Genomic DNA, 21,052 nt, shown 5'->3' with positions numbered 1-21,052 from the left:
TAGTTGTTCCTTGTCTTAGGCTGGGCCCCTCAGGGAAGGAAGGAGGCAGCAGAGACCGAGGATGGCACGTAGCAGGGGAGGAAGGAAGGAGCCGTGGACCCATGTTCACATTTGATTATCTGCTCATCATTCCAGAAATGTTCTCCACGTGTCTCCTATGTCCTCGGTGCTACTTTCCTCCTGGGTCACCTGTAGTGAGAGGACAGGCGGTCCCTGACATGGACTGTGCCTCCTCAGCCTTCATCCCTAGGTCCTGATCCCCCTTTCCCATCCTCTCCAGTCTGTCCCACGGAGGGTCAGAGCGGGAGCTGTCCTCAGAGCGGCCAGAGGGCACCCGTCAGCATTCCACAGCATTCCTGTGGACTCCTAGTGCCCAAATACTCGAGAGATGCTCTCCAAGGGATCATCCCACCCAGGTGACCCTCATTCAGCCTCTCTGCCCACTTCCTTACCAGAAGCCCTAGGACTCTGTGCATATCTTTTGACAGCCCTTGAACCCCCTCCCCCACTTCCTGCAGGACCCCACACACTTTCTGGGAGTTGGGAACCTCCCAGAGGGATCCCCGAAGTTCCTGAGGGTTTTGAGAAAGGTGTATCATCTGCTCTTTATCCCAGGTGGGCGCTGACCCTGTGTGACCTGTGGGCTGCCCCTTCCACTGACCTGGCTCCTTCTGGGACTGACCTGGCCCTGTCCTCCTTGTCCATAACTCACCAGTCAATCCATTGCTTCCAGCGGACATAGATGGCAGAGACAGAGACGAGCAGCAGCAGCTTGGGGCCCAAGGAGAGAGCCACCAGGAGTGGAGTGGACAGTTCTCGATCTGGAAATGAAGGGACAGGAGGCAGCATCAGAGAGGGATCCAGGAGTCCACTCCCAGGGGCCTCAACTTACTCCATCTGAGGAGACCTGGTCCCATCAATGCTCTGAAGCTCATGAATTTCCCCTGGGAGAAGCTCGAGGCAGAATTCAGAATAAGAAGTACCTCATCTTGCTCACCCTCTCTCAGGCTACCGGGTGTCCTTCCTGAGGGAAGGGGTGGAGACAAAGAGAACTCCACAACACGCAAGTGGGCTTTACTGACTTGTCCCCACACCCAATGGGGCATGTCTGATGCTCTCTTTCTGAGAAGGGAACAGGCTCATAGTTTACGGAGGGTCATCGGATGAGTGGGAAATCATTCACTGCTGTCCCGTAGGATGGATCTGCGACCTTGTCTTTGGACCAGGACGCGTTCAACCTTTCAGGGTCATAGAAACGAATATCAGCCCAGCCTCGAGTACAGTGAGGACAGTGTCGTGGTGACCGAGGTGCAAGTCTGCCCAGCTTGTTCCACACTCAGGCCTCGATGTTCTCACGTGCTGAGGGAGCTCTCAGAGTGCCCTGACCTCACGAGACCTGCTGGCTGGACAACACCTGAGGGAGGCAAGGAAACTCTCAGGAGGGCTTTCAAACACCATCCAGCCCACCTGGACCCCAGTGCCAGCATCAGGTAGGATATCTTTCTGTTGGACGTAGATCATTGTATCTGGATGCATAGCTGCAGATTCTTTGCCTTTTTATAATGACTGGTTTTGCTCTTAGATTTGCATCAAGAAATTCAAGTTAAGGGAAGCCAGGGTAGCTCAGTTGGTTAAGCATGTGACTTCTGCTCAGGTTATGATCTCATGGTTTGTGGGTTTGATCCCTGCATCGGGCTCTGTGCTGACAGCTCAGAGCCTGGAGCCTGCTTCGGATTCTGTGTCTTCCTCTCTCTCTGCCTCTCCCTCACTTGTGCATGCTCTCTCTTTCTCTCTCTCTGTCTCTGTCTCTGTCTCTCTCTCAACAATAAATAAACATTAAAGAATAAAAAAAATTCAAATGAGTTTTTGAAATATATGGAATAATCTTAGAGGTAGGAGTGGTGACCCATCATTTTTACCCCTGGTGTGTTGGGGGATGGCATGTCCCAGCTGGGTGGGCTTCTGCACTTATACTCAGTTGAAAGAGGTGCATTGCCCATGTTTGCACCTGCTTCTAGAGGGCAGCCTGCAGTAGAGGCCTGGAGGAAGAGCGGGTACAGAGGTTTCGCCCCTCAGCTCCATTTTAAAAAGTCAAAAATAGCTCGTCCAAGTATGACTCTTCTGTGCTGCCTTGTGTTCACTATCTCCCTTTGCCAGTCTTGCCTCCTTCCCTGTCTCACATGCATGTGAATTGGGCAGCGCTCCACAGTGAGCTATCCCCCTTCTCGTATATCTTAGAGGCTGCTTCCCAAGGCAGGTGACCTGCGGAGTTTGTCTGGGAAGGTTCTGGAAACCCAGCTCTGAGGTGCAGAGACAGACCCGGGTCTCAGTCAGCTGACTGGCCAAGAGGTCCCCAGCCTGGTGGGTGTCGGGGCAGGGGTAGGGCCCAGCCGTCCCTGATATTGTCACTGCTAAAACCTCACAGTGGTGACCTGGGATGATGTGAGCAGAGGATGGGAGTACCCTGGCAATCTGGAAATGAGTTGGGAATTACAGGAACTACGGGATTGGATGGGTGTTGCTGGGCTGATGCCTTTCAGAGAAAGACCATGCAAACTAAGACCAGTGAATCACACCTGAAAGGTCAAGTGTGAAAGAGGACATCCGGGCAACAATGTAGACTCACATCTCCTAGAGCCGGAGGGAAGAAAAAAGCTAAGGACGTAATTGGGTCCACCATCACCACAAGAGCATCGGCACTAGAGAAGATTGGATTCTCAGCTTCAGTGCACCTGCTTTGCCGGAACAGGGCCGTGATGGGGAACGATGGGAGACAGATACTGAGATGTGGGATAGGGACTTTGGAGACAGGGCATTCAAAGCCCTCAGGGCACTTGTGTCTGCTGAGGACAAGGCAGCACCTTAGTTACTCATCTCCAAATAGAACTTCTAAACCCAAAGGAAAAAGAATAAAAGGACAGTAAATTCTATGGAAATCTGGTTCTCAATAGCCCTTGAAGACAATGCCCAACCTTCAAAATCTCTGGGAGAGAAAAGAGAAAATTCACCAAATCCAAAAGCTCAGTCACTTACACCGCTGTCCTCCTACCCTCACCAGCCACAGGAAAAGGGCAGGTGAAGCAAAGGGCAGCGAGTCAAGGAGCCTGAGAGTTATGGAAATACCACAGCCAATATTAAATCCAGCTGAAATTAGACATTTTTTTAATGTTTATTTATTTTTGAGAGAGACAGAGTGTGAGCAGGGGAGGGGCAGAGAGAGAGAGGGAGACCTAGAACCCAAAGCAGGCTCCAGGCTCTGAGCTGCCAGCACAGAGCCCGATGTGGGGCTCGAACCCACAAGCCGGTGAGATCATGACCTGAGCCGAAGTCAGACGCTTAACCGACTGAGCCACCCAGGTGCCCTGAAATCAGAAAATATTTTAATGTGTCCTGCCCATCAGGACACAGATCTTAGGAATGGGTTTCAAAGTGTGCTTGACTTAAAAGGGTTGGCCCTGAACCTCCAGAGTCTGTGAATATGTGGTACCTTACGTGGCAAGAACGACTCTGTGGTAATTAGCTAACGTCTTGAGTGGGTCATTATCTGGGACTATTGGAGTGGAGCCAACTTAATTACCGAAACCCTTACAAGCATAGGAGGCACGCAGAGATTGGGAGCAGGACGCGTGAGGACCACAGCAGAGGTCAGAGGATGCCGGGCCCTTGGCCAAGGAGTGGAGCTGCCACTAGGAGCTAGAACAGCAAGGACACAGACTCTCCCCGAGAGCCCCCAGAAGGAACGCAGCCCAGCCACCCATTTTAGACATTCCACACTAGAAATGGAAGATAATGAATGTGGGTTGTTTTAAGTCACTAAGCATGTGCCAGTTATCACAACAGCAGTAGGAACTTAAGGTCAGGAGGCAGGGGCGTTTTATTTTATTTATTTTTAAATATTTATTTATTTTGAGAGAGAGAGAGAGAGAGAGAGAGGGCGAGCGAGCAGAGGAGGGGCAGAGAGTAGGGAGACAGAGAATCCCAAGCCAGCTCTGCACTGTCAGCGTTGAGGCCGATGTGGGCTTGAACCCACGAGCCGTGAGATTATGAACCTGAGCTGAAATGTAGAGTCGGATGCTTAACCGACTGAGCCACCCAGGCGCCCCAGGAGACAGGGACATTCAAAAGGGCAGATGGTAGTAAAAGGGAGAGGCATGATTTAAAATGGATACTTCAAGGAGGGAAAGGCAAACAAGAAGGAAGAGGTGCTGTGTCATAATTGAGCGGTGAAGGAAGATGGAAAAATGGGGCAGGCAAACTTGGCATCCTGAAGAAGACCCAGAAAGATCAGAGGACTCAGAATCTCTGTCCAAACAGAGCCAGCCAACCCCAGGCCTCAGCAACACGCGTGGTCATGCTATATTGAGAGAAAGGAGGTCCATTAAGCTAGGACTATCATAAAACACCTCAATACCATTGACCAAAAGATGTGTATCTTTACATCAGACACACTGGACCCGGAAAGGCAGTGGCCAGAGCCCTGGGATGTCCATGGAGTGGCATCCTGGTGCGTAGGGTCACAGAAGCATCTTACACTTGGCTCTGGCCTGCCAGCTTAGCCAACCTTAAAATCCTATTTGCAGCCTTAGCACACTAACAAGCTTGCCAGTTAAGGCACGCTAGAAATACCAGAAGTAACAGCCCTCATGTGTGCCCCAGTGTAAGACAGAAGTCTAAAAACCAAACCCAGGCTTGTCAAGATGAGATGCTGTGGACTTGTCTCCTGGTTGAGTGCATGCCTGACCCCTGGAAATGGCATGAGGTCCAAGCATAGGAGGACTCTGAAAGGTGGAGGAGGAAGGCAGGCAGTTAAATGCCAGCAGACTGGAGGAAGAACACAGCTTAGGTACCCTGGCTTCGCGTTCCTGAATCCCTGGAAACAGAAGCAGGCCAAGGTGTGACATTCAAAGAAAAGTCTAGCATCAATCTCAGTTTCCAAAAAAGCAATTCCGTGAAGAAATGGGGGAACCAAATGAGACTTTTAAATACATAGAACAAACTGAGGGTTGCTGTTGGGGAGGTGGGTGGGGGGATGAGCTAGTGGTAATGGGCATTAAGGAGAGAACTTTTGGGGATAGGCACTGGGTGTCATCTGTAAGAGATGAATCACTAGGTTCTACTCCTGAAGCCAAGACTACATTGTATGTTAACTAACTTGAATTAAAAACAAACCAACAATGGGCAGAAGGCACTAATAGACACTTTTCCAAACAAGACATCCAGATGACTAACAGACACATGACAAGATGCTCAACGTCACTCATCATCAGAGAAATACAAATCAAAACTCCAACGAGAAGCTACCTCACTCTGTCAGAATTGCTAACACAAGTGACAACAGTTGTTGGCGGGGATTCGGAGAACGGGGAATGCTCTTGCACTGTTGGTGGGAATGCAGACTGGTGCAGCCACCCTGGAGAACAGTATGGAGGTTCCTCAAAAAGTTAAAAATAGAACTATACTATGACCCAGCAATTGCACTACTAGGTACTTACCCAGAGGACACCAAGATACAGATTCAAAGGGATACATGCACCCCAATGTTTATAGCAACATTATCAACAATAGCCAAACAATGGTAAGAGCCCAAATGTCCATTGACTGATGAATGAGTAAAGTCATGGAATATATATATATATATATATATATATATATATATGTATATGTATGTATATGTATATGTATATATATATGTATATATATGTATATAAATATACACATATGTGTGTGTGTGTATATACATATGTATACACAGTGGAAAAGTACTCAGCAATCAAAAAGAAAGAAATCTTGCCATTTGCAACAACATGGATGGAGCTAGAGTGTATTATGCTAAGGGAAAGAAGTCAGTCAGAGAAGGACAAAGGCCATATGATTTCACTCACGCATGGAATTTAAGAACCAAAACAAATGCACATACGGGAAGAGGGGAAAAGAGAGAGAGGGAACAAACCACAAGAGACTCCTAATGGTAGAGAATAACCCAAGGGTCGATGGAGGGAGGTGGGGAATGTGCTGGAAGAGTGATGTGTATCAAGGAGGGTACCAGTGTTGAGCACTCGGTATTATATGTAAGTGATGAATCACTGAATTTTACTCCTGAAACCAGTATTACACTGTATGTTAACTAACTGGAATTTAAATTAGACAAAAAAAATCTCAGTTCAAATTTCAAAAAATGAGGAGGAACAAAATCAACTCAAAGAAAGTGAAGGAAAAAAAAAGAGGAGAAAAAGCAATGAAATTGCAAACAGAAACAATTGAGAAAATCACTGAAACAAAAGTGGGTTCTTTGACCGACACATGAAAAAATCCTCCACATCACTCCTCATCAGGGAAATACAAATCAAAACCACAATGAGATACCACCTCACACCTGTCAGAATGGCTAACATTAACAACTCAGGCAACGACAGATGTTGGCGAGGATGCAGAGAAAGAGGATCTCTTTTGCACTGCTGGTGGGAATGCAAACTGGTACAGCCATTCTGGAAAACAGTATGGAGGTTCCTCAAAAAACTCAAAATAGAACTACCCTACGACCCAGCAATTGCACTACTAGGCATTTATCCACGGGATACAGATGTGCTGTTTCGAAGGGACAACATGCACCCCCATGTTTATAGCAGCACTATCAACAATAGCCAAAGTATGGAAAGAGCCCAAATGTCCATCGATGGATGAATGGATAAAGAAGATGTGGTATATCTATACAATGGAGAATTACTCGGCAATCAAAAAGAATGAAATCTTGCCATTTGCAACTACGTGGATGGAACTGGAGGGTATTATGCTAAGTGAAATTAGTCAGAGAAAGACAAAAATCATATGACTTCACTCATATGAGGACTTTAAGAGAGAACAGATGAACATAAGGGAAGGGAAACAAAAATAATGTAAAAACAGTGAGAGGAACAAAACAGAAGAGACTCATAAATATGGAGAACAAACTAAGGGTTACTGGAGGGGTTGTGGGAGGGGTCATGGACTACATGGGTAAGGGGCACTAAGGAATCTACTCCTGAAATCAGTGTTGTGCTATATGCTAACTAACTTGGATGTCAATTTTAAAAAATAAAAAAAATTTTTAAAAAGTGGGTTCTTTGAAAAGATCAATAAAATTGAAAATCTTCTAGCAATTTTGACAGTGAAAAATATGAAAAATAACACATTATATCAAGAATGAAACAGCATGTCACTACAGACCCTACAGACATCAACAGGCTATCAAGGTAATATTATGAGCAACTCTGTGGGAAGAAATTTGATAACTCAGAGAAAATGGACCAAACTCCTCAAAAGCACAGCGGGCCCCCAAGCATCCTATATAAAATGATGAATCTGAGTAGCCATTCAGATTATTTTCAAGTCAAAAAAAGAATTGTGGAGGCCTAGGTGGTTTCACAGGAAAGTTCTTCCAAGCATTTACAGATGAATTAAAACCAAGCTAGGTGCACAAAATAAAGTTACAGAAGAAATTTTTGAAAATCTGAATATAGACCCCATTTTAGATGATAGTAGGAAATTATTTTATGAAGTGTCTAATGGTATATTGGTTTTGTAGAAAAGCCAATGTCATTAGTCACATGACTACATAATTATGGACTCTATTTGCAACTGGATGTGCATCCATGACTAAGTCATTAGTGGACACAATTCTGCAACTTCTGTATACCTCTAGTTTTGAAAGAAGTTATTTGTTTTCCTGTTCCGATCTATACTCTCCCAGTTGGGAGACATGGACACTCAGTGACCCATTGTTGACCCAGCAGTGACAGTGATGTCATAGTGCATATAGAAGGAACATGGGCCTTTGAAAGGTCTTTTGGAGCAAAGACTCCTTGAATCCTGGCTCGACCTGCTCCTGATGTTACATGAGAGAGAAATGAGATATACTTCGGTCATAAAAGGGGGACTCTGTAGGTCCTTGGGACAATGACCAGTTGCTATATCTAATACGTGTTTGTTCTACAGGCTGGTGGTCCCTGTCCTCAGGGACTCTCTCTCTCTCTCTCTCTCTCTCTGAAAATAAATCAATAAACTTAAAAAAGATTTCTTTATAAAAACAGAAAACCGGAAACTCCAGGTCCTCTGGACTTTCTTCCAGAATTTCAGAGTGGTGGATGCAGACATTTGCTGGGGTGACAACAGAATGTTCTGAAGGAATATAGAATAGCCGGGTAAGAAAGATTGGGAGGAGGGGGTGGCTGGCCTGGCATGGTGACTTAATCCCTGTCAGGTGAAGGAGCAGGAGGCAGACCCTAGCAACAAGATCATCTCCCTCCCTCTGTTGTTTCTTTCTCCAATGCGCGGTTATGTCAAAAGATCTAAAGAGATCTGTACCAGACTCTTACCAGTGGTCATTCTTGGAATGTGGGCTTTGGGGGAAGTCCCGGACCTCACAGCAAATTTCTACTTCGTATCTATAGACTTCTAGATTATTCTATAATGAGCATGAATAACTACTTTACCATGAAAAAAGAAAATGTAAAATTAAATGCCAGATTAGTTGACATCAAGGCTCACTCGAGTTTCCATCTGTGCACTGGTCCTTGGTGTAGCCAGAGGTCTTGAGTATATGCCTTTTGGTGACTGCCTGCTGCCCATCATGCTGCACCTGACAGGTGAGCACCACATCCTCTGTGTGGGTAGATAAATTCACCAGGAACAAGCTCGTCCAGTTGAAGGTCCCATCCTTGTTCTCTAGGAGGCTAAAGGTAGTTTCTGTTTTGGATATGTTGTTCTCCAACCAAGTCAGCTGGAGGCGCTGGGGGTAGAACTTCTTCACTTGGCAAATGACCATCACCTGGTCCCCTGTCACGGGTTGCTGGGCAACCTCCAAGGTGGGTGGAACTGAAACAGCACAGAGCAGAAGCTCTGACCTCATGGAACAGACACGTCACCGGGGAGGGGGTCGAGAACTTAGCTCCCCCCACGCAGCAAGGGAATCACCCAGATCAGTGCTAGGCAGACAGCTGGTGCTCAAACACTGAGGGTAGTCTTTGCATGTGAGTGAAATCCCTAAGCACAGTGCCCAGTACACAGTAGGTGCTCAAGGTACCTACTGGTAGCTCCTATTAGGGTAATGATGAGTGAAATCGAGCCCCCAGCATGCATTTGGAATCGAATAACTAGCAAAATCCATGAAATCACCAAGCACACAGTGGCTGGATTACAGTAGGTGCTCAATAATTGGAGTGGCTATGGGAAAGTAAATCGAACTACCTAGCACGGTAGGTGTTCACCCGGAACTGCCGTTAAAACAGGAGGAGGTGACGGTACCCCTGGGTGCCCGGTGGTTGGGAGGGTCTGTCAGGAGGCAGGTTCCAGGGGATGGAAGGCTGGGAGCACGGAGTGGGGGAGGGGCAGGCTGGGAGGCTTGGGGGCCGGAGCTGGGCTTGGGCCGGGGGTGACGGGCATCTACCTCGGAGGGTCTCGGACAAGTTGGCAGTCCCACGAAGAGGAGGGCCCCCCTGCAGGGTCACGTGGGCCACCTCGCAGATGACCTGGGAGCGAACGTCCCCCGGGGCCAGCAGCAGCGTGGTTGTGCTGAAGATGCTGTAGGAAGCGCTGTCTCCCTCTGGGTCCACGGTGGTCTGGGAGGCTGCCAGCTCATTCCCGTTTTTGAACCATTTCAGGGTGACGTTTCTGGGGGAGAAGCCGTGGGACTCGCAGGTGAAGCTCACAGTCTGCTCAGGTGTGGCCCTGGCCGTGGGGCCCGACACCACGGGGGGAGAGGGTTTGGCTGCAAGAGGAGCATTTACGAGCAGTAAGCATGACTCTGGTCATCCTCAGCAACGACAGGTATGTGACACTGTGCAGAACCCTCGCATGGATTATGTTTTAGCCCTGCTGATATTGTTGGGAGGGCGGTGTCGGAGACTGAGTCAGGGGCAGGGCCCGCGTGCAATTCCAGCCTCAGTTCAAAGTCCCCCTTGTCTTCTCTGCCAGGGGACTTCCCACCAATCTGGGCACCGGAAGGACATTTCTGGTGGGTGTCACTCTCGGTCTCTACCTCCTCCTCCTACAGTACCCAGAACAGAGCTTGCACATAGCAGGTGCTTAGTAAATGCCGAGTGTGGAGGATTCTGGACACATCGACATGAGTGCTATTTGGAGGCAGATGTGAGGATGGGCCTTGTGACTAGCATGTCTCCCAGACTTTCAGTCTCTCATCCTGGGAACCAGAGGGCTGGTCAGGATTGAAAAAAGGAAGAGCTGGGAACCTGCAGACCGCAGTTCCAGATTTCCCCACCGTTTACCAGCTGTGGGGCCTTCAGCAAATAGCACAACCTCTCCAGGCCTCAACTTTCCTGATCTGTGGAAGGGGCTCATTCAGGGGCACCCGCCAAAGCACCTGATCCTTATCTGTTGCTCAGACAGTGGAGGGCATTCTTACTGACTTGCCGTCACAACCAGGGGAAGGAGCGATACTCACCGCTCACGGTGACCTGGGTGCCTGGTCCAGACTTAAACTCCACATCGGGGTTCCCTTTCTGGAACTTCACGCAGTAGTAGGTTCCCGTGTCTGCTGGGGTGATGTTACTGATGCGGATGGAAAAGTCCAGGTTGTTTCTCCTTGTGGCGTCTGAAACATTTGTTACTCGAGGGGAGTGGGAGTCTCCTCTGAAACTGAAGATTAACTCCCGGCCTGGCCCTGTGCCCCTGAACCACTCGACCTTCCCAGCCGGTATCAGGGAGGTCATGGTGCAGTGAAGAGTGGCCGTCTGTCCGGCCGCCACAGACACCGACTTCTCGGGCTGGATCACCTGCAGTTCTGTCTCACCTGCCACACCTGGAGGGAGAACAAAACAGCTATTTATGATCCTTGTTTGATCCTGTCCGTCTGCTCAAGTGTTTATCCACAACAGCCTTCACTGAGTGCACACCGTGAGCCCAGCCCGCTGCGTGTACACGGCATGTAGCCCTCGCAATGAGCCTGTCACATGGGACCCTGTTACAGACGAGGAAAGCAAAACACAGAGAGATTCGGTGATGTGGCACACGGCAGGCGGACGGCCCCAGCCCTCTCTGAAAGCGTCGTGCTTCGCCAAATGATCCTGCTTGTCTGTGTTCTGGCCCCTTGGGGTGTTACGCTTTCTGGTCTCTTGCATTAGGTGGGGCCGTGAGACTTCTTTAGACCATTGTGTGTGAGAGGAAGTGATGGATGTAGTTTCTGGGCTGTGTGTTTAACTTCTGGAACCTCTATGGATCAACTTCCCTCCTTCACAAGCATGTGCACATGCTGGGGTCTGTCCCAGCAGCCTGGATGCTTGAGAGACAGTGATGGGCAGAGCTTTAAACACACCATAAGCATGCAGTTTCATAAGAAGTAAAACATTCAAAAATATGTGGTTTTTTCCCCCTCATATCGTAATCATTTTAGTTTCTGAATGCTATTGCAACACTTTTAAAAACTTAATGCCAAAACCTACAGATGTTTATTATCTTACAATTCTTGAGGTCAGAAGTCCAAAATTGGTGTTGCTGGGTTAAAATCAAGGGTCAGCTGAGCTGCGTTTCTTCTGGAGTTATTGTCTTTGTCTTTCCAAATTCTAGAAGCTGCCCACAATCTTTTTCTCTTGGTTTCCCATCTTCGAATCACTCCAGATTCTTGCCTTTCTTGTCACCTGTCCTTCTTTAACTTTGATTTCCATGCCTCATTCTTATAAGGACTCTTGTGAATATATTTGGGCCACTTTGATAATCTCGGATAATCTCCCCATTTAATAGTCTTGAGTTAATCACTTCTGCAAAATCTCTTTTGCCATGTAAGAGAAAACTATTCACAGGCTCTGGGTATTATAATATGGACTTCTTTGAAGGATATTGTTCTTTTTACCACATATGTATCCCCAGACTATTACAGAAACCAGTTACTATAAAAAACCTTTGTATCAGCCATTGTTATACAGGCTAAGAGGCAGGCAACTTACTGGAATCTGGAAGAAAGTCTTTTCAAGCAGTGAACTGGTGAAATAGTTTGTGAAATAAAATGAGAAATCAACAACAAAACCAGAAACTGGACATTCTCAAATTTATAGAAATAAAACAACTCATTCTTAAAAAATAAAAACTTAAGCCAAAAGGAATCACAAGGGAATTTAGAGAACACCTTGAGATGAATGAAAATGGAAACACAACCTCCCCAAACTACAGTCTGCAGTGAAAGCAGCTCTAGAGGGAAATTTATGGCTGTAATGCCTACATTTAAAGAGAGGAAAGATCACAATTCAGTTAACAACTACGGACCTTGAGAAATCAGAAAAAGAAGAGGAAAAATAAATCAGAAGGTAGCAGAATGAAGGAAATAAAAAGGAGTAGTATCTCTATGCTATATATAAATACAATGTGAAAAAAAAACAAAACAACAGAGGGGAACCCTTTTGCACTGTCGGTGGGAATCCAGACTGGTGTGGCCACCTTAGAAAACAATATGGAGGTACCTAAAAAAAATTAATCATAGCACTACCTTATGACCCAGAAATTGCACTACTAGGTATTTATCCAAAGGATACAAAAATGCTGGATCAAAGGGGCTTATGAATCCCAATGTTTATAGCAGCACTGTCAACAATAGCCAAATTATAGAAAGAGCCAAAGTATCCATCAACTGATGAATGGATAAAGAAGATGTGGTATGTGTATACACACACACACACACACACACACACATACATGCAATGTATATAATACTATATACATATAATACACTAATATATATACTATATAGTAACATACAATATACATAGTAAATACTATAGTACAATGTATATGAATATGGGCACTTGTTGGATGAGCACTGGGCGTTGTATGGAAACCAATTTGACAATAAATTATATTTAAATAAAAAAAGAATGAAATCTTGCCATTTGTGACGACATGGATGGAACTAGAGGGTATTATGCCAAATGAAATAAGTCAGACAAAGACAGATACCAAATGAACTCACTCACACGTGGAATTTGAGAAACTCAACAGATGAACATAGGGGAAGGGAAGGAAAAATGAGATAAAAAGAGAGAGGGAGGCAAACCATAAGAGACTCTTAAATACAGAGAACATACTGAAGGTTGCTGGAGGGGAGAGAGATGGGGGGGATGGGTTAAATGTGTGATGGGCATGAAGGAGATCACTCTTTGAGATGAGCACTGGGTGTCATATGTTAGAGATGAATCACTGGGTTTTACTCCTGAAGCCAAGACTACAGTGGGTGTTAACTAACTTGAGTTTAAATAAAATCCTAGAGGAAAAATAAAACCAACATCAACAGTCAAAACCAATATCAACAGTCAAGACTCAAGTGCATTTCTCTAAGTGAGTGGTGACCAATTCAAAAAGGAAATTAGCAAACAATTCCACTTGCACTAACATCATACTTAGTAGTAAATTGTTTTCATGGGGATGAAAGGCTGTACACCAAAAAGTGTAAAACATTTTTGCTGAAAGAAATGAGAGAAGACATAAATAAATGGAAAAACTTCCTCTGCTCGTGCATTGGAAGACTTGATATTGTTAAGATGTCAATACTACCTAAAGCGATCTACAGATTCAATACAATTGTTATCAAAACTCCCATGGCAGTATTTGCTTTTGTTTTTGCAGAAATGGAAAAGCCCATTCTAGAATTCATATGCAGTTTCAAGGGTCTCAGATCACCAAACAATCCTGGAAAAGAAAATAGTTGGGAAACTCATACTCCTTGATTCAAAAACCTACTACATAGTATAATAATTAGAGTACTGTAGTACTGAAAAGGAATAGAGATATAGAGCAATGGAATTGAATGGAGAGCCTAACAATAAACCCTCACATATATGGTCAAATGATTTTCAACAAGAGTACCAAGACCATTCAGTGGGGGAAAGAGTGATCTTTTCAACATGAAAAGAAACACGGGAAAACTGAATATCTACATCCAAATAAGGAAGTTGAACCCTCACCGTACTCTACCTAGAACAATGAGCTCAAATTGGATGAAGGGACATAAATACAAGAGCTAAATCAATAAATCAATAAATCAAACAAATGTTCAGAGAAAAAACTGTAGGGAAAAATTGTGATATTGGATTTGGCAATGATTTATTGTATAAGAAACCAAAAGCAAACATAACAAACTAAAAAATATTTAAAATGGACTTAATGAAAATTTAAAAAAATTGTTGCAGGGGTCCCTGGATGGTTCAGTCTGGTATGTGCCTAACTCAGGCTCAGATAATAATCTCATGGTTCATGGATTCAAGCCCTCCATTGGGCTCTGTGCTGGTGGCGCAGAGCCTGCTTAGCATTGTCTGTCACTCTCTCTCTTTCTGTCCCTCCCCTACTTCTGTGCTCTCTCTCTTAAAATAAATAAGTAAATTAAAAAAAAACAAAAACAAAACTTTCAGGCAGCAGAGGACAAAATCAAAAGTGAAAGAGAACTCACAGAATGGGGGGAAATATTTGCAAAGCATATGTCTCAGAAAGGATTAATAACCAGCATATAAAAAGAACTCGTACAATTCAACAACGAAATAATGAACAGCCCCATTGAGAAAAAGGACCTAGGACTCCAATAGACATTTCCTCAAATAAGATATTCAAGTGGTGAGTAAGCACATGAAAAGATGTTGGACATCACTAGTCATTAGAAAAATGAAAATCCAAACCACAGTGAGATGCCACTTTCCCTGATAATGGCTTTTACCAAAAACAAAATAAAGCAAAACCAAAATACATACAAGAAAATAAAAAATCAGGATAAAAGGATTGGGTAAGCTGTGGATAAATTGAAACCATCGTACATCGTTGGTAGGAATAAAAAATGGTGCAGTCACTGTGGAAACTGGTGTTTTCACTAAAATTGAACTATAGAATTTACCATATGATCAGAATGTTCCATTCTTAGGCAAACACCCCCCCAAATTACAGGTATGTACTCAGATCTTTGTGCATCTGTGTTCATAACAGTATTTTTCATGATAACCAAAAGGTAGCAGAAAAAATTCATATCTATCCATAGATGAGTGGATAAAAAGTGTTGATGTACTTGGACTTCTATTCAACCTTAATAAGCAGTGAGAGTCTGATATTTACTATACAATGGATCAACCTAAAAAAAAATACCATTTTAAGTGAAATATGCCAAATACAAAAGGACAGGCATATGATTCTACTTACATGAAGTATGTACAAGAGACAGATTCATAGATACAAAAAAATAGAATAGAGATTATCAGTGGCTGTGGGGGAAGACGGAATGGAGAATTCTTGTTTAATGGATGCAAAGTGTCAGCTTCGGTTGTTGAAAAAGTTCCTGAAACGCACAGTGGTGCTGACTTCCCAACTTTGTGAAAGTATGTGAGGCCACTGGCTTGTACCCTTAAAAGTGGTGAGAGGGTAGATTTTATGTGATGTGTAGTTTAGCATAATTAGAAATATGGCTTCAAAGAAGGTGATCGCGCCATGTAGAGCCTTTGAGTTGGACTAAATGGCCCGAGGACAAAGAAAATTGTTCCAGGGACTGGTAGATTTGAGAAACATGTCCTTGAAGGAGGACATAGCACCATGGGAACACCTAAACAAAAGAAATAGTAGTCTGCAAATTTTTCCGTGTTCTGAAGAGAGTTGTGGGAGGTGGCCTATGTCGGGACATTGAGTTATACATTGAAGGGACACAGTCATTTTGGGGGCATTCATTTCACTTCAAGTGCAAGACTTTACAGTTGGATTTCACTGCCTAAGTGACTAGCCAATCTCTCGAGACATAGAGAAATACAAAATATTTCCTTCCTTTTGAAGTGTCCTAAAAACTAGGCAGGCATATAAATCAGAGGAGAGGGCTACTGGAAACCACACATACATACATCCTGTGTTCTTTTCTATTTCTTAGCTACTCAGGGAGAAAAGTTGTGGTTCGCTCGTACAGAGTGTGAGCTGGTAAAAGCCTGCACTTAGCACAATTTGAAACCAACCATGCCTCCTAAGGAGGGTGCATGCTATCACAGGCAAGTCTTGGGTGTGCCAAGAGCATCAGGTGGTTTGATCTGTAAGTCTGGAGAGGAAAGTTGGGGTCAGGAAGCCGAACTGCTAAGACAAATGGGAAGAAATAGGCATGCATCTTGGGGAAGGAAATGGAGGGAACAGGGGAGGGAGGAGGTGAGAGGGATTAGAGGGTCAAGAGGAGCCAGGGAGAGGTGTAAACTCTGCCATCTGTGTATCTGTAATCCTCATATTTCCTTGTCTGGCCCAGGCCTTGCCCTTGAACTCTGGATTTGTATGTCTGACCAGCCACTCACCACTTTACTTCTTTTTTTTTTTTTTTTTTTTTATTCTGGAACTCTACAGTTCACCAATCCACCAACTTTTATTTGTTTTTTTTTTCAATATATGAAGTTTATTGTCAAATTGGTTTCCATGCAACACCCAGTGCTCATCCCAAAAGGTGCCCTCCTCAATACCCATCACCCACCCTCCCTTCCCTCCCACCCCCCATCAACCCTCAGTTTGTTCTCAGTTTTTAACAGTCTCTTATGCTTTGGCTCTCTCCCACTCTAACCTTTTTTTTTTTTCCCTTCCCCTCCCCCATGGGTTTCTGTTAGTTTCTCAGGATCCACATAAGAGTGAAACCATATGGTATCTGTCTTTCTCTGTATGGCTTAATTCACTTAGCATCACACTCTCCAGTTCCATCCATGTTGCTACAAAGGGCCATATTTCATTCTTTCTCATTGCCACGTAGTACTCAGTTGTGTATATAAACCACAATTTCTTTATCCATTCATCAGTTGATGGACATTTAGGCTCTTTCCATAATTTGGCTATTGTTGAGAGTGCTGCTATAAACATTGGGGTACAAGTGCCCCTATGCATCAGTACTCCTAATTCCTTGGGTAAATTCCTAGCAGTGCTATTGCTGGGTCATAGGGTAGGTCTATTTTTAATTTTTTGAGGAACCTCTACACTGTTTTCCAGAGCGGCTGCAACAATTTGTATTCCCACCAACAGTGCAAGAGGGTTCCTGTTTCTCCACATCCTCGCCAGCATCTATAGTCTCCTGATTGGTTCATTTTGGCCACTCTGACTGGCATGAGGTGATATCTGAGTGTGGTGTTGATTTGTATTTCCCTGATGAGGAGCGATGTTGAGCATCTTTTCATGTGCCTGTTGGCCATCTGGATGTCTTCTTTAGAGAAGTGTCTATTCATGTTTTCTGCCCATTTCTTCACTGGATTATTTGTTTTTTGGGTGTGGAGTTTGGTGAGCTCTTTATAGATTTTTGGATACTAACCCTTTGTCCGATATGTCATTTGCAAATATCTTTTCCCATTCCATTGGTTGCCTTTTAGTTTTTTTGGTTGTTTCCTTTGCTGTGCAGAAGTTTTTATCTTCATAAGGTCCCAGTAGTTCATTTTTGCTTTTAATTCCCTTGCCTTTGGGGATGTGTCAAGTAAGAAATTGCTACGGCTGAGGTCAGAGAGGTCTTTTCCTGCTTTCTCCTCTAGGGTTTTGATGGTTTCCTGTCTCACATTCAAGTCCTTTATCCATTTTGAGTTTATTTTTGTGAATTCACCACTTTACTTTGATAGTGGTAAACTTCTCACAGTTAACTCATCCCAAACTGAACTCAGTTTCCAACACGTCCTTGTACATCTCAGCTGAGGCACCTTTAGTCTCCCAGACGCTCAGGTCCAAACCCTCGGGAGCCTCTCTTTCCACCCCAAACCCTATGTATCAGGAGATCCCCTTCTGCATGCACCCACAATCTGACCTCTTTCCCCTTCCTCTCCTGGCTGCTGTGTTGGTGCACACCATATGTCCTTGTTTGCACAAATGCGGGAAGCTCTTGAATGCTCTAGTTCCTTCTATGTATGCCCTGTGATAGTCTAATCTCAACGAAATCCTAGAATAAGTTAAAACTCATGTTGCATCATGCCACTTGTGTCTTCAAAACTTTGCAATGGCAACCGTTTCACTCAGAGTAAAAGCCCAAATCCTTGAACAGAGCGGGAGGGTCAGGGCATGTGCACATGCTGTTCCCATGCTGTTCAGGAAGGCTTTTCTTCCAGAAGATCACATGGCCCACACCCCCACCTTCTCATAATCTTGCTCAAATCTCCCTTCTCAGTGATGCCCACCCAGGCTGCCTCTTTATTTAAAAAAAAAAAGTTTTTTTTTTTAATGTTTTTATTTATTTTTGAGATAGAGAGAGACAGAGCATGATCGGGGGAGGGGCAGAGAGAGAGGGAGACACAGAATCCGAAGCGGGCTCCAGGCTCTGAGCTGTCAGCACAGAGCCTGACGCGGGGCTCGAACTCACGGAGTGTGAGATCATGATCTGAGCTTAACCGACGCTTAACCGACTGAGCCACCCAGGTGCCCCCAGGCTGCCTCTTTAAATACATCCTACCCTAAAGAGTCTCTCATTTTCTTACCCAGCTGTACTATTGTGTTTCTTCTAACACTCATCGCTTTCTGGTATGTTGTGTTATTTGCTTAATTGGTATATCTATCGTTTCCAGTCTTTTTGTTCATCATGATATAACTTCCACGAGGGCCACTGCTTTCTCTCTTTTAATAACCAGTACTCCGTAAGCTCATGTAACAGTTCTTGGCACCTTGTAGTTATCCAGTCAATATTTATGCAACGTGTGAATTTGCATAGGGCAATCCCTTTCTGAGAACTTGGAGTCTATTTTCGGTGGAGAATTTCCCAGGAAATTATGAGAAGCCGAGTGTCCCATGAAGATGTCTTGGTGAAAACAATCATTTGCATATACCCAGGAAGCAGAAGAGCCCCAGAGAAGCAAACCACAAATGCTCTCACCCACACTCGCCTTCCCTACACCCACTGGCAGATCTGCAAACTTCAAGGGATGGATGTGGGGCCACAGGGTTTGAGAAGAGCAATGGTTAGACCCGGGAGATCTAGACTCAGACTGCCTGAGTTCAAACCATAGCCCTGCCTTCACCACTGAGTGACCTTGGACTTTTCTGTGCCTACTTTTCTTATCTGTAAGCTAAGGGACAAACATGTCTACCTCGGATACAAAGATCCTAAGAAATAACAGACGCGTGCATTTCCAAGTGTGTGTGGCACAGGGTGAGTGCTCAGGAAATTGGAAAGGGATTATGCACGAGATTTCCTGAGGCCTGGAGGCATCAGCCGATGCTAGAGAATTGGGATCAGGATATAAGTACCGGTGTAGATCCCATAGGCAGGAATCTCCACTTCTTTTATCCCCCTTTCCCCTCTTCACTCTGATCCAGCATGGAAGAGGACCACCAAGGCAGTAATACACAAAGTTCTCATCGTTTCACCCAGAAAGAAGTTTACTTGCCTTAAGAGCTTGGTGGAGAGTGAGCAGTAAGTTTAAAGAAGTAGAAAAAGAGGGTGACTAGCTGAGAGGCAGCTAACCAAACGTGTGTTCAATGTACATTTCATGTAGAGTGGACATGATGTGAAGGCAACAGTAAGGAAAGTGCTTTCAAATATCCTGTGTGTGCGCACACGCCCATGTGTGTACCCTTCCTCATGCCCACTCCTACGTGTACACACACAAGTGCATCCCCAAGTATACATGAAGTGTGGCCCAGCATGCTAGCATACAGATCACTTTGAGGATTTCATGAAATTGTCATACATGTTGAAAGCTCAGTAAAAGATTTGGCGCATAGGAATCACCCAACACATCGTTAACCAAAGTTTGGGAGGACACACAGCAGAACTGGAACTCTGGAGACCTCGGAGTGTGCTAAGTGATGCCTCTTCTTCTGTTTCCCTCTCTGTATTTTCTGATGTTTGTTTAGTTAGCCTCTGCCGAGAAACCAAGAAGCATAACACGGTGAAAAGAATGAACCGTGGAGCTGGGTGGCCTGGACGTGAATCCCGGCAGCTGTACTGACTTAAGTAGGTGACACTGGGCCAGTTCCACTCTCTGCCTGAGTTTCTCCATCTGCCAGTCGGGAGTACAGTCCTAGCTATCAGGCGGGGGTGTTGTAAGCATTAAATAATTTAATACATACACTTGTCCTTGTGGCTGATGAAAGCACCCGCTGTTTGGATATCGCTGGTAACCAGCTTCAGGTGATGGATCTATACACACAATGCTCCCATACCTGATTTCCTGCTCTCAGATGACACCCGGTCCTTGGCCTTCTGTGGCAGCCCTGCACAGCACACCTGTCCTTACCTGGAGGCCCTTCAGGTCCAGGGATAGGGGGAGGTTGAGGAGGTAGGGAACAGGGATTATACCTCAAGGCGATGCTTACCTGTGAGTCCCAACAGCAGAGGCAGCAGCAGGTACGAAGGAGGATGGGGCCCGGAGGCAGGGGCTGACATTGTAGAGGTCTGGGGATCCTGCCCTGTGCAAATGTGTGTGCTGGGGAGAATAGGCCCTCTGTTCTGTAGAGAGGAAAAGCCTGCCTCCTCCCATGATTAAGAGGAAGTGCCCATGATGGGGTGATGTGGCTGTGAGTTAGCAATCTGCTTCTAGATTGTGAAATAGAAGTCAGGCAGAGAAGGCCTCCCTTGCTGAGTGAGGGATCCTGTCACATTTCAGAGAGAGTGGAGAGGCCCGGGAGAGATCATGCTTCCTCCCTGCACGGGGCCTCTCCCCGCTCTTGAGGCCCCAAGTTGGGTATAGAGATTACCGAAGTCAAATGGAGCAATGTTTTCTTTTATAGATTGTGCTTCCTGTGTCTGATCTAAAATGTCTATGCTAAACCAAGGCCATGAAATTCAGTTTTGTTTTTTTCCTATAGTTTCTTCTAGAAGTTTTATAGGTAGCCTTTCAATTTATGTCTATGATGCATTGATCATATTAAGTTGTTCTTAGTATTTTTGTGTTTACTGTATAGTCACATTATGATAAAGTAATATTTTTTAGACAATATTAAGTTTCGTTTATGTTATAAGGAAACAGTCAAGAATCTTCTCCGTCTTTCTACATATGAATATGTAATTGTTTCAACACCATTTGTTGTAAAGACTATCCTTTCCACATTGAGTTGCGTTGGCACATTTTTCAAACATCTCTTGACCAAATACGTATTATGTATGGGTCCAGTTGTTTTT

General features: G+C 44.9%; 2 protein-coding genes and 1 long non-coding RNA gene across 3 annotated transcripts in view; 1 reads left to right on the top strand and 2 right to left on the bottom strand.

The window, feature by feature from the left end:
* LOC131485540 (uncharacterized) overlaps positions 1 to 21,052 on the top strand; it is a 28,534-nt gene that overhangs the window by 4,752 nt on the left and 2,730 nt on the right. Inside the window, exon 3 of the long non-coding RNA XR_009248899.1 lies at positions 616 to 1,490. This is a non-coding gene — a long non-coding RNA (uncharacterized LOC131485540). The remainder of the gene's footprint in view (positions 1 to 615; positions 1,491 to 21,052) is intronic.
* Positions 74 to 20,377, bottom strand: LOC131485536 (signal-regulatory protein beta-1-like). Its single transcript, XM_058685121.1, has 6 exons — positions 20,248 to 20,377; positions 10,436 to 10,792; positions 9,422 to 9,742; positions 8,524 to 8,850; positions 713 to 821; positions 74 to 189 (listed from the first exon to the last, which is right to left on the bottom strand). Exons 1-6 carry the CDS (start codon positions 20,315 to 20,317, stop codon positions 186 to 188), a joined length of 1,188 nt encoding a protein of 395 aa, XP_058541104.1. The 5' UTR covers positions 20,318 to 20,377; the 3' UTR covers positions 74 to 185.
* LOC131485535 (signal-regulatory protein beta-1-like) overlaps positions 99 to 21,052 on the bottom strand; it is an 87,071-nt gene continuing 66,117 nt past the window's right edge. Inside the window, exon 6 of the mRNA XM_058685120.1 lies at positions 99 to 189. Coding sequence (XP_058541103.1) covers positions 170 to 189 — 20 coding nt within the window. The 3' untranslated portion in view covers positions 99 to 169. The remainder of the gene's footprint in view (positions 190 to 21,052) is intronic.

The sequence above is a fragment of the Neofelis nebulosa genome, chromosome 9, assembly GCF_028018385.1.
Source record: "Neofelis nebulosa isolate mNeoNeb1 chromosome 9, mNeoNeb1.pri, whole genome shotgun sequence".
Lineage (NCBI taxonomy): Eukaryota > Metazoa > Chordata > Mammalia > Carnivora > Felidae > Neofelis > Neofelis nebulosa.
The sequence above is the reverse complement of the archived record's forward strand: the minus strand, read 5'-3'. Positions and strand labels throughout refer to the sequence as shown.

What these genes read in the sequence shown, in the direction of transcription:
- LOC131485536 (XM_058685121.1), bottom strand. Translation starts at nt 20,317, where the DNA reads ATGTCAGCCCCTGCCTCCGGGCCCCATCCTCCTTCGTACCTGCTGCTG. An exon ending in TCTGCTGTTGGGACTCACAG is followed by an intron (nt 10,793 to 20,247) that starts GTAAGCATCGCC and finishes TTCTCCCTCCAG; the next exon opens with GTGTGGCAGGTGAGACAGAA. An exon ending in GTGCACAGATGGAAACTCGA is followed by an intron (nt 822 to 8,523) that starts GTGAGCCTTGAT and finishes CTTCATTTCCAG; the next exon opens with ATCGAGAACTGTCCACTCCA.